We start from the raw sequence: 13,508 nt of genomic DNA, 5'->3' as shown, positions 1-13,508 counted from the left end.
GAGCTTGAACCCGAGAGGCGGAGGTTTCAGTGAGCCGAGATCGTGCCACTGCACTCCAGCCTTGGTGACAGAGACTCTGTCTCAAAAAAAAAAAAAAAAACACCAAAAACCAAAAAACTGGTTTGCTCATAATTAGACCAAATTCATAATTCTTCAACTTAATTCAAAAACTAAGCAGCCAATGTAAGGATTTAATAAGAAAAAAACACAGCCTTTTACAGGCATGGTAGTCTTAATAGGGTTCACTAGCAACCCTATTACAAAAGCTGCTAAAGAATAGGCCATAGGAGGCAAAGGATAAAACCACCTAAAATTTTTTTAGCTCAAACTGGGGAGGTGGACAAATCATGTCTTTGGTGGTTTTATCCTTTCCCTACCAGTCCGTGTCCCTCTCTCAGCATCTGCCTACTAGCTTCTGATTCTTTTAACACTGAATTCTAAGGAATGTTAATAGATATTTAAGGAAAATGAGGTCCACAGTGGATGTGGAGCCACAGCGAGTCAGATGCAGTGAAACCACTTTCTTTATCAAAAGGCTTCTCAGAGCTTTTAATATGATCGTGTACACTGGTGAACTCTAAAAAAGGATCTAGAATGCTCTGTTTCCCTAATTTATTTGCTATGGAATCTGTTTTCCATAGGGCTGTCCTAATTAGTTGTTCCATAACCAGGACCCAGAAAATGCTTGACTATTTTATGTTGGCAGAAGAAAACATATTCCCTGGTCTGGGTAGTTGAGGTAAGGAAACCAGTCTCTCCAAATCCTGCTTTGTCTCAAGTCTTTGCTTTACTGCCACTGTCAGTGGGCAGGTGAGCCTCCTCCAAGTTGGCTACAGGTGTAATGAGGCAATCTTAACTGTCTCACAGGAGACTTGCAGATGGATTCCGGTCCCATCTCCCACCATTGGGAAAATAATACATGAACAACTGGAACGCCACTTTAAGCACGTTGCCCGACGTGTTCCTTAGGGCTTTTGCGCAACCTAAAACCATCAACCAATAGGAGCCACTGAAGACCAAGAATCTATGCAGGTCACATAAAGCTCTCAAGTCCTAAGGTGTCTGTTTCTGGAGTACTGGCAAATACATTTCCGTTTTTCAAGGGGGAAGGAAACAATCTCATGGAGCACAGAACTATGGTGGGACATTAGGTACGTCTTCAATGGTTGGAGGTAACTCTCTCCAATTTGCTTCCTGGGTAATGAAAAGGAATCCAAATAGGTTATCTGGTCATCCGTGTGGTTGATTTCTGCTGTCTCCCTTTAAAGACTGTAACTGAGAAACAACCATCTTTCCATCTCTGCAGTGCCCTTCTTTCACAGGGCACTCACTGTCCACATAACACAACTTCCAACGCTTAAAGTTCCTCAACTACATTTTCCATTATTCTCATGGTTTAACTAGAAAAAAGTGGGTGCATTATACATAGATAATCCTATTAAACCATTCAGGCTGTCCTGAGCCATCACTTACAGACAAAGACTTTATATACTACCATATTTCATTTCACTCCTGGGGGCCACATTGCCCTCTACCCTCCAGTCCGAAGTATAGCTCTTCTCTGCTCACTTCAGGATACTTTCTAGGCTCTCTTTCAATTCAGGTGAGGCTGTCCTCCTAGCAGATTCCTAACATCCGTTGCTATCTAGTCTCCAGCCCTGGGGCAGCTCTCTTCAATCACCCATGCATCCAACTCTGCAGTCTGGCCCTGGAAGCAATCCCCTCCAGGCCTGCTTTCTCATCTTTCTGCTTTCTCAGCTGCATTCTCTGTTCCCCATCCCCACCTGAACTCTCACATATATTATGTATATGCTTCTTTCTTGACATAAATTTCTGGCCTGTCTATCCATTGTAATACCAGGAGACTGAAAACATTTATCAGCAAAGTAACTGCCTTAGACAGTGGCAAATATACAAACATACTAACGCGCACACACACAAATACACAATCACACATTTTAAATGAAAAGTTTTCTTTTAGATAAACTGACAAAAAATATATAAAGTTTAGGTCAGGCTCTTTTGTTTATTCTAGTAATTATAGACCTTACTGTGGCCAAACCTCAAAACCTCAAAATTCACATTCATGGCTACAACGAGTCCTCTGAAAACCTGTTCTGGTCCAGGATGAACTTAGAAGACAACTGCTTTAGCAGGGTGGTGGTGGTGGGGTAGGGGGTGGCGATCAGCCAACCAAGAATGAGAATCTTTTGGTGGCTACTAGAATTGATTTGACCTCTCAGAGACCTTTTTAATGGCCAGAACAAGATGGGATCAAGTTCTCTCAGGGTCAAATGTCTTTGAAAATGGCACCAGGAGCAGATCTCCTGGAATTTGGGTCAGGCTTACATCATTTGGCTGTTAAAGTATATATAAACCCATAATATCGCCTGGCATATAAAGATAGATTAATTTAAACTGAAATTAAGAATCACTTTATGAACTTTAAAACCTATTTAAGCAATTCAAATAAAATTTTTAAATATAGTTTGAGGATAAAGTTCAAGTTGTTTAATAATTTATTTCCAAGTTGTTAAAAATATCTTCAGATTCTTAACCATTTTCAGGAATTGTACGACTGGGCTCATCTTAATAAGTCATTTTTGGAAGCTGGTATTAACAGTATTTTCTCCAGAAAAATCACACTATTTAAAAGAGACAATTCTTATAATTTTTTTTTCCTGACATAATACTTGACCTTTAACTCAAGTAGTTCATTACACAGGCACTACTTTAGAGAAATTAATAAACCAGTAAGAATGAATTACAAGGTCCAACATACTTTAAGGAACTGTTTTCATAATATTTTACCACGCTGGAAACCGGAAATAACAGTTATCTCATGAGACTTTGTACTTCATTTCCTTTTGACTCTTTGGTGCTAAAGTTCAAATGAATTTGAATCTGTATTCAAATATTATATACTTACACAAATCAAATCTTTACATGATAAGCTCTATAACGAAAAACTATTTCTGAGAAGAATAAAAAATTGAGTATCATCCACCATATTTCAAAGTCTGGTTTTTGAATTATGTTGACTGTTAAATATAAGAATATTGTCATTTAAAATAGACAAAATGTAACAGTATTGTTTAGAATCAATTCTTGGTTCATCATTTTCTCTAACTCATAGATACTTTACATATGTAAACTTATGTACATATATATATTTTATATATATATGTTTGAATGTAACTTGAATCTTAAAATTCATCAACGACTGGACTAACAAAATATATGAAGTCTTTGGGGTCAAAATCTCTTCTCACCAGAAAATGGCAGAACATTTAGGGTTTAACACATATTCCTCACTAATGGACAAAGTGCCTGTTACAAAATACTTCTGGATCAGAGTATCTAGATCAGAATTAATTTCTACAAACAATGGAAAGGAAGTATAGATGACAGTTTAAATCTGTGAGGATTTTAAAGTCCTGTAAGGGTAAGAATAACTAATTGAATTCTGTATTCTCTGACACCTTGCACTGTACTGTGAATAATACGTATTATCATGTAATTATCACATAACATAGAATCAGATACATTCATACATAATAATCTTTTTAATGAAAAAAAGCACTGTGAAGTAGTGGAAGGTGAATGAGAAAGGGAAAAGAATTCAAGGAAAGACAATTGTGATGATGATAAAAGGATGGGAATCTCACGCCTAAGATACCTAAACCTATGTATGTTAACGGAGCAGGCTCCACATGGATTCAATCACTGTGTCAGGGGAAAAAAGGCATGATAACAGGCAAGGCTTATTCTGCACTTTTTTCACAGAGCTTCTAATAAATTCATCCAGGAGTAACAGGTCTCTATGGATAAATTCATAGATACAGGCAATATCACATATGTCGCATATTGATCTACAGGTCATATGGCATATAGAGAGGGCCATACATTTATTCATACACATGTATTTATCTACTTCTTCACCCCTCCATTCCTCTAGTTAAGACACCAAAGTTTTTCTAGGAATTGAGCTTTTGTAGGTCTGGTGGTTCGGAGCCCTAAACCAGAGTTTAGGGCTAAAGAGTAAATGCCTAAATCAATGAGGCCACGTTTGTGTGCAACAAAACAAGCACTCTGCAGCTTGGAGAAGCCACCTTTTAGCAGTCCGGAGTCTGCTGTGCTGCAAAATAACCCAGCTCCTGCACATCCAAATGGATCTAACAGCAGTGAACTGTTCCAGAGTACTAAACGCATGGGCCCTGCAATGAGAGATGCAGTCTTTGCTATAAGGGAAGTCACAACTGGTGATGTTTTTACTGAAACAAGCCTGTATGTCATCCTCTTCTGAAACAGGGCCACAAAATCTCTGATAATTTATATAAAACACACAGATAGAAAGGGGTCTTTCTCACACAGGGGAGAAACAAAACAAAAGCTCACTACATTTTGGCCTTGACGTCACGTATCTATTCTGCTTCAATGTGGGCATTTTCAACACTGTGAAATGCTCACCAATGTTTAGGCTACAGTAAGTCAGTGGCATCTCTGTCACTGTCTAGTTGGAGAACCACTGCAGATATGTAAGGTCATTTGGGGTTTAGAACCAAAGGTCTTAATGAGCAAGGCAGGCTTCATAACTCTTCTAGCAGATGGCTGAAGAGTTCCTAGAAACTGAAGTAACTGTAAAATTAGAAACCAAATAATTATGTTTCCTAATGTTGGGATCATCTTCTCAGGCTCAGAGATTTACTCTGACGTCCCTGGAAAAATGTAGTTTTGATAGTTCCCTCATATTCTGCCTCCCTGCCCCCATCAGTGTTTGAAAGGTTCTCCACAAACCATTTGTATCCATGGGAGTGAACTGTGAGTTCAACGCCTAAAAATACTTGGGCACTTTTATGAGGTCTGATGAATTTTTTATTTAGCATAGCAGTAACGAATTAAATAGCACCCCAAAGCACTCAAAAGAGTTCATGCCTCTCCCTAAGTGGCCACGTTATATAACTCTGCAGCTTAAGAGTGTCTCCAATGTTTAAGACCAATAACATCATCATCTGCCAAGAAGGGTTTACGACCCAGTTAAGTTAATTACTTCTTATAAAATAAGCCCTCTAATACTACATGGTGGTTCTATACAAACTATTAAGTAAAGACTTTTATTGAAAGGAGATATTATATCTCAAGCACACAGCACATTCCAGGCCTTCAATAAATGTTAATTGTCATCTTTATTTACTAAAACAAAATTTTCAATAAACACATGTACACAAAAACAATTTTAGTGCATAAGATGATATGACATTTCAAAATGGCCTGGCATCCCTCTTCTGCTCAAAACTGAGATGAAACCCCCACTCCAAATTCCTTGTACAACTGTATACTGAAATTTATATATTATCTTCTATCATTTTATTTTCCTGTAAGTAATCTCCACAAAACAGAGACTTTAAACACACACATTCTTGGCTTTACTCAATTGATAGACTAAAGACAATTAAAACCATCAGAAAATATTAAGCAGTTTTTTTATCACTGCTTTAAAAAAGAAAGAAAATAGAGTAAGTCAGCAAACCACTGTTATGTCTACAGTGGACTGAGAGGTAAAGAAGCTGTTGGGCTCTATAAGTGAAAAGGACTCAAGGGCTAGGTGCTACCAAGCATGTAGCTAAGTGGGTATTCAAAAGGAACCACTGCCAGGAGCAGTATCCACCTCCTGGCACCAGGCGTCTTAGTGATAACAGACAGCTGAAGCACCCAAGACGGGTTCATCACGGGGTCCAAGAAGCACAGAGGCTCAAAAACAACACAAATGCTTTGAGTGACTTCTAGGCAGTGTTACTCAAAGTATGGTCCAAGGACCAGCACGATTCAATGTTGGTCAATCCACAGACTATTACTGATCTACATATGCAAGTAGGCTTTTAAAAGTTTCTGTAGTAATTTAGTTGGTTGTTTTGCCTGTTGAAACTAAAAGAAAAAATTAAGGTTTAAATGCTCTATTTTGTCTATTATTTCATTTTTCTAGTAACGATGAACATGAGATTTGGAACTGGTGCTTCACCGCAGATTTGGGAAGCAATGCTCTAGGGTCTCTGTTGTACCCTCCTCCAACCTCCTCCCTGAAGCAGCACCTAATTCTATGTGCTGGAAACACAATGGCCCTACCAGAGGAAAGGATGACAAGCCCTGGGAAGCACTGTCCATTTTCCAGCTTATGACAAAGGGCAACGGGATCCCCAGAAGGACTAAGTCCAGGGAAGATGACAAGGAGAAGAGGATTTCATGTGGTGATTTGGGCACTGAAACCAATAGGACAAATTGTCAAGCAGAAAAATATCAAGAGACGATTACAAAAAAGAAGAATGAACTCCATTCTACTACTAGAGTTCTACCAGAGAAATAGGGTAGTGTTTATTTTTTTCCTAAGAAAAATGGATGCCAATCCTCTGAAACAGCACTAGCAACCTCCACTCAGTTTTTCAGTAAGCAAGATACATGAGCCCACCAGGAGATGGAATCTGGCTCCAGGAGGAAGTAGTAGTGTTAACAACTCTCTGAGAAGGCGGATGTCACATACTGACATAGCTAATTAGTGGATGTGCTGTCTTCTCAGAATACATGTTCCAGAGGAGACGAAGAATTGGCCAAGACCCATCAAACCAATGACCGCAACCCACTTCTGATGACTCATTTAGGAACGAACTGATACAATTAGAATATCCTAAAAAAATCGTTAGTCACAAAGAAGGCTGACTAAAAAGCTAAAGAATATAAGGATGAAAGAGGCTTAGGAATATTTTCTTTTCTTCTTCCAAGTGAAAATAAAAATGAAGCAATATGAAGTGAATATGTGTGCTTGTAAATAGAGTCAAACAGGACGTGGGGGAGGGTTGAGCATGAGATACAGCATCAGTACAAATGCCTTCAGCAAGGAACAGAGTTTCTAACTTGCCTTGCCACCATTTTCATTGGTCAACCTGGAGACAAACAAAAAGCTGTACTGCTTCTAAGAATTAAACTGTTTCACCTGAAAGAACTGGTTAGTGACATGGAAGGGGTAAAAGCATTTTCTCAAGATGCCCATGTCCTGTAAAGTTTCCCACAGGTTCAGAGACAGAGAGAGAGAGAAAGAGAGAGAGAGAGAGAGAGAGAGAGATCTGAACAAGCAAAGACTGGGGTCTGTAAGATGGAATTAGGGGTAATCAAGAGAGAAAGGAGAGAAACCCATTAGACATTGCTATGAATAATCCTCACGAGAGAGAACGGTAGGTGGCTTGTGAGTGTCCATGTGGACAAAAAGAAAAGGAAGAGAGAGCCTGGTATGAGATATATTCCAGAGCCAGAACTGACAAAATTGAGAAATGGATTTGATGTGGGAAATACAGGAAATGAAGAAATCATGGATAACAAACATTTCTAGTGTGATAACTAGGTTGACTAGTGGTCTCATTTACTGAGATCAGAAAGGTTGGTTATAGGAGGGTAAAGACAGAAATCAAGAGTTCCATTCTGTACATGCTTAGTCTGAGATGCATGTGAGACCCCAAGTGGAGATGTGAGACAGGCAGTAAATACATTAGATGGGAGATCAGCCAAGAGGTATTTTAATTAGAAGTATAAATGTAGAACACATTAACATTATTGAATAGTTGAGAATGCCTAAGGAAATAAGTAGAGAAAGATAAAGATACCCAGAACTAAGCAAATCAACTAATTTTTAGTAAGATAGACTTATATTTTAAATGAGACCTGGCAATTTTCATACACATCAGTCTTTGGCCCGGTCTGTTTAGTGTTTTTGTCAATTACTTAAATAAAGACAGGAGGCTGGCTCCTTGGATTAGTGCATGGTGTTCATTCAATTATTCAAATATGTACTGATTGCCTACTGTATGGCAGGCATTAAATTAGCTAGTAGAAATACAATACAAAATCCATCCCTTAAGAAGTCATGGGAAGCTAGCTGAAGGAGACTTACCAAAACGGGCAAAGTGTATGGCACTCAGAAAGAACCATGTTCAAGAACTACTCTGTACCATGTTCAAGGTACAGAGATGCAGCTTAGTACAGTGGATAAAAGCAGGGACTCTAGGACTACACTACCTGCATTCAAAATCCCAGCTTTGCCACTTATTCACTGTATAAGTTTTGGCAAATTGCTTAACGTTTCTGTGTTCCTATTTTCCCATCATAAAAATTGAAATAACAAAAATACTTATCTCATACATGTAAATAAGCACACTGCCCAGCACGTGGTAAGTGCTAAATGTGGGTTAGCTAGTATCATTATTACTCAGCAAAATGACAGCAATCCTAAGAGAAGGGAAAGAATCAGCATTTGTCAGCTTCTCAAGAGGTTATAACAATGGACCAAAACTAATAAAAATAAATACAATATTCTACATGTAAGTTTAAAATAATTTTGTTCATCAATACTAGATTGAGCAGATCTGACCTAATGGAAGTTACTGTGGAAAAAAAAAAATCCTGTAATATCTTACTTGGTTTAAAGACCTGTATGAGTCAATACATGCTTTATATTAATAGAAGCCCAGGGTCCACATTAAGAGGGATAACAGGCCAGGCACGGTAGCTCATGCCTGTAATCCCAGCACTTTGGGAGGCCAAGGTGGGCGGATCATCTGAGGTCAGGAGCTCGAGACCAGCCTGGCCAACATGGTGAAACCCCGTCTCTACTAAAAATACAAAAATTAGCTGGGCGTGTGGTGGGCACCTGTAATCCCAGCTGCTTGGGAGGCTGAGGTAGGAGAATCACTTGAACCCAGGAAGTGGAGGCCACAGTGAGCCAAGATTGTGCCATTGCACTCCAGCCAGGGCTACAAGAGCGAGACTCTGTCTCAAAAAGAAAAAGAAGGATAAGAGTTCCACCACAACCAGGACCAAATCTCAAGTATTCTGTTTACTTTTTGGTATGCAATTCCATGAAGCATATTGACAAATTAGGATGTTTCCAGAACAGGACCAAGACAATGAGATATGTGTAAGATCCAATTCTTCTTGTAATGTGCTCTCATAAGCACCATGTGATTTTCCTTTACTCCACTTATGTTTTGCATGTAATTTGTATGTATAGGTGCATACATATATGTCTATGCAAAGAGCTATTGTTTATCTCCCCTACTAAACTAAATGTGATAAGGGCAAGGTCAGTGTCTATGTCCCTAGTACAGTACCTTTCACCAAGTTGGTACTCAGTAATTTTTTTCTGGATGAATGAATAAGTCAATGTGTAGAAAATGAGAAAATTTGAAGAAAAGGGATTTTTAGCCCTAGGAAGATAAAATGGTTGATTTCAAATAACTGAGTGATTGTCCTGTAGAGGATAAGGCAGACTAATATGGTAAAGTTCCAGATAGCAGACTGAAGACCAATGGGTAGAGGCAGAATTGAACTCTAGGTAAGGAAGAATTTTTGTTAGCTGAACCTGTACGACAACTCCAGGGGGGCGCCATTCAAAGCGGTGAGACTTCATCACTACAAAAGGAGTCTGGCTATCCCATGTGGAGGAGCCTAAACCAGATGGTTTACAACTAAAATCCCTTCAACAATATGACACCATGTTTTCTGTTACCTAAGGCTCTTACATGCCAATCCTTTTCCCTTCATTTCTGACCACCTAGAGCCTAGAACCTGCCTAGCCCTGCAAAACAATGGTGCTCAGTGTCTCCAAAGGGCTCAAGAAAGGAGGCTGGACACACTCATCTAACCACTCTTTCTTCAGCTGCATGGGGTAGAGGGAGGAGTTACTCCTAAGGAAAGTGGAGGAAAGAGTAGGTGTAGAAGGAAAACCATTTCCATGCAGATAGTGAGCCTTTCAAGGCACAAATCTTTCTAAGAGCTTGTGAATAAAATGGATTCAGTCAGCTGACTCAATACCTATGGCAGATTTTCTTCTCTTGATCACTGGGAACTCAAAATGTGTAAATGTGACAACTAAACAGCCACGCAGAATAGAAACGTTTAAAATCCCACCTTTGAATACTAAAAGAATTGACCAATTATCAGATCTTATCTATAAAACAAAAGCATTTTACAGATGAAACCTTATGAAAATACCATCTCCCTCACCATCCTCCTCCTCCACAGACTCATCAGTTCCATCAAAAAAAAAAAAAAAAAACCACGGACAACAGCAGCTTTAACCTTTCTAAGGTTGGATTCTGAGAATGTGGCTCTTCTGAATCTTTTCCAGGTAGCTGGGCACCATCTGTAAAGTCATTTTTCTCACTTAAGACCACCAATCATATGAATTGCATTTATTAAAAGCGCAAGGGGTAAAAAGCATAACCCTCCCATTTGGAGGGTTGTTTTATGCAAAGCTTGCCAGGTCTAAAAAATACATATAAAAATCTCAATTCTTCAGGCTTCAGAGGAAAACTCTTGAGTAAAATGTTAGCATTTTCCTGGTACCCTCCCTCACTTTTTAGCAAAGGTAGAGTGTGTTTGTACTCTCTTAAAACCTAAATAAATTGGCATTCTTGGGGAAGCAGTTTGAATCTGCAAGAGCACATAGGTTTAATGTCTTGGGAGAAAAGTAAAAAGATCTTGCACCATCCAGCATTAGACTTCATATTGGTTGGAATCCCCTTGGATAGGCACCTTGTTTCTCTGGGGAGTCCAGAGAACATTCTGTGATCCTAACCAGTATCCTCCTGCAGAAGCACCCTCACAGTAGCCTTGTGACAGATCTTGCTAAGGAGGCCCCACTTCTCCTCTTTGCTGTTGTCATTCTTTGTTTGCTGTTGTCATTCTGTCATTTACCTTCTGCAGAGTTGCTTAGTAGGAGCCTTACCTGTTTTTCCTGCTCCGCTTTCCCCAGTAATGAGAATACATTGGTCCTTATCTTGATCTCGTAGGGATCTGTATGCTTCATCCGAAAGGGCAAAGCTGCAGGGGATAATGGGAAAAAAGTCCTTAGAATTCAGATCATTATTATGTGTTTATCAGATGGAACTACAAGCTTCTTAAAGGGCTACTGTGATATGCTTATGGAAAGCAAGCTATCACCTTTTATTTCCCTTTAATTCCTAAAATCCATAAACAAATAAACCCATCCTTTGTGGCCCATGTTACCTTCCTCCATGTATTCTCTATTAACCAAAATAGTACTGTTTTATTGTACTCCAATGATATGATTTATTATTTAAATAAATAAATAAATAATTTATTTATTTATAAACCCAGTAAGCTACATTTATGGGTTGTTAAACTAAAATCCAGGTAACTCAGACAAACAAGGAGAAAACATTACACCACATGTCTAAAATGGGATGATATTGAGATTTTTCAGGACAATACACTGAAGTTTCAATATAGTGGAGGGAAAAAATCTTTTCAAACATTAGAAAAATACTATCAAATACCAAATAGCTGTGTTTAACTACAATAAGTTAAATACAGAACTACTGCCTTTACAAACAAATGACTGAAACTCTAAGATCCATCAGAGGCAAAATTGGGTTTGCCAGGGTTTTTGTCTGGCCCAAGCCTCCCAAACTTTGAACCCTGCCTTAGGATGGCAAAGGGCCTCTATCAATTAAGGCCAGGGCAGTGCTCCTGTTGATCTTCCCCACTTCAAAATTTACTAAAGTAAATTTTGCCCCTTCTAGCTAATTGAAAAAATGATTCTGACGATAAGTTAATTTAAAATAGGTAAAGTCCTCACTTCATTTATTAACAAGTATTTGTTGAGAGTCTACTATGTGTCAAGAACAAGCTGGGAATGTAGACAAGTAATGCTCGACCCCTTCTTTCAGGAGTTCTCCGTCAAAAGCAGGAAAGAAAGAGACAGAGAAAATGGAGCCAATACATTAAGCCCAATGATAAAGGTATGTGCAAAGCATTGCAGAGCAAGACAGAAACCTCAAAGGGGTGGAAATTGGACTCAAAGAAACTCAAGAGGTAGAAAACTCAGTCCTAAAGAATGAATGAGCAAGACAAATGCCTTTTAGGTAAAAATAAAGGCCAAAACATCAGGTGGGGTGAAGGATAATGGGCAGTTCCATGTAGCTGGAAGGCAAAGCAAAGCATAATGAAGAGAGGATAAGAGATGAGCTGGGGAGAGAGATAGGCAGGTTCCAAATGAAAAACAAAAGAGCTGATAGGAAGCTTCAGCGCAGGATGATAAACAGCCAGTAGCAAAGTCAGACGGTAATTAGAATTAATAATATCCACATTTACCATGTACCAGAACTGCCTCCAAGCTCTTTACATTTAGTCATTTTAAATCTCGCAATAAGACCAGCACAAAGCAAAGGCATAACTTGCTGAGGTCCACTGCCAGTGTGACACAGCAGGGCCAGAGTTAATGCCTGAGACTGACCACTGGGATATAGCACCTCTGCATTTTGCACAGACCACAGGGTGATAAGGGTGCATGTGAGAGCAACCAGTTTGCAGGAGACTGCTGAAGGACTGGGATACAGGAATAGTGTACATTTGGCCAACCAGATCACAGAGAGCTGTTCATACCAGTCAAGGACTTTGGCTTTTCTTCCAAAGGCATACGGAACCATAAATAACGACAATTTACTGAACACCTTCGATGTGCCAGGAGCCCAGTAAAGTGTCCTAGGATTCACAATTGGACTTACTCTTCAACACAGATCTGCAAAATTAAATGCTAGCCTCTTTAAAGAAACATGGTCTTAAGAGATGACATGAGAAGCCCGTGATCCCATTCTCAGAAGAGTCATAACTTAAACCCAGAAATACTGTGAATCACGTTCTTCCCTCTCTCATCATGTTCTCTTACAGTTATTTGCCAGCGTATCTTACCTTCCAACTGACCTACTGTGAGAATCTCAAGGATAGCCACCCCTACTCTTACTTTGTAACCCTCATATCAGTGAGTCTGCTGCCCTGCATATAATAAGTACTATATACTCTAAGTACATTTGTTGCATGATGTATGAATAAAAAAACGACAGACAGAAAAAAAGTAATAAAAAGATCTTGACACCAGGGTCTTTTTTGAGTAACAGGTTGTTCTAGCTTATTCCTTTGAACAATGTACACTGATCTCTTTCTGTCTCTCAAAGCCCTTTCAACCATTCTCTACACAACCAAAGCCTTGCTCAAGCTCCACAGCAGCTTGCGGCCCTAACCTTCTCTCATATTCTCTTATTCCCCAGTCTGTGCACCACTGCATAATGGGGATCGTGGAAAATAACGAACACAGAGGCAGAAAACATCTCAGATGCAATTCCCTGGGTCCTATAGATGTATCTCAACACCTACTTGACTTCAAGCAAGTCATCACCATGGCTGAACTTCAGTGTCTTCATCTCCAACATGGAGAATGTAGTCATATACTTTAGAAGACCAAATAAAAGTGCATACAAGCACTTTGAAAGTTATAAAGCTCTGAATAAATGTCAGAAAATCTTTCAGTGTTATAATTAGTTATGTACACACCTTCTTATTCCCTACCAGAATATAAACTCCTCTAGGGCAGAGCCATTCTAATTAATCTTTATGCCATGTTTATGCCACAGAGACATAAACATGAAATGTAACCGACACCAAGT

The 13,508-nt window shown here is 39.1% G+C and overlaps 1 protein-coding gene across 6 annotated transcripts in view; it reads right to left on the bottom strand.

Annotated features, from left to right (window-relative positions):
• Window positions 1-13,508, bottom strand: part of MYO1B (myosin IB) — a 181,158-nt gene that overhangs the window by 84,101 nt on the left and 83,549 nt on the right. For all 6 annotated transcript variants that reach the window (XM_025404093.1, XM_025404094.1, XM_025404095.1 and 3 more), the window contains exon 4: window positions 10,772-10,866. In XM_025404093.1, coding sequence (XP_025259878.1) covers window positions 10,772-10,866 — 95 coding nt within the window. The remainder of the gene's footprint in view (window positions 1-10,771; window positions 10,867-13,508) is intronic.

The sequence above is a fragment of the Theropithecus gelada genome, chromosome 12, assembly GCF_003255815.1.
Source record: "Theropithecus gelada isolate Dixy chromosome 12, Tgel_1.0, whole genome shotgun sequence".
Classification (NCBI taxonomy): domain Eukaryota; kingdom Metazoa; phylum Chordata; class Mammalia; order Primates; family Cercopithecidae; genus Theropithecus; species Theropithecus gelada.
The sequence above is the reverse complement of the archived record's forward strand: the minus strand, read 5'-3'. Positions and strand labels throughout refer to the sequence as shown.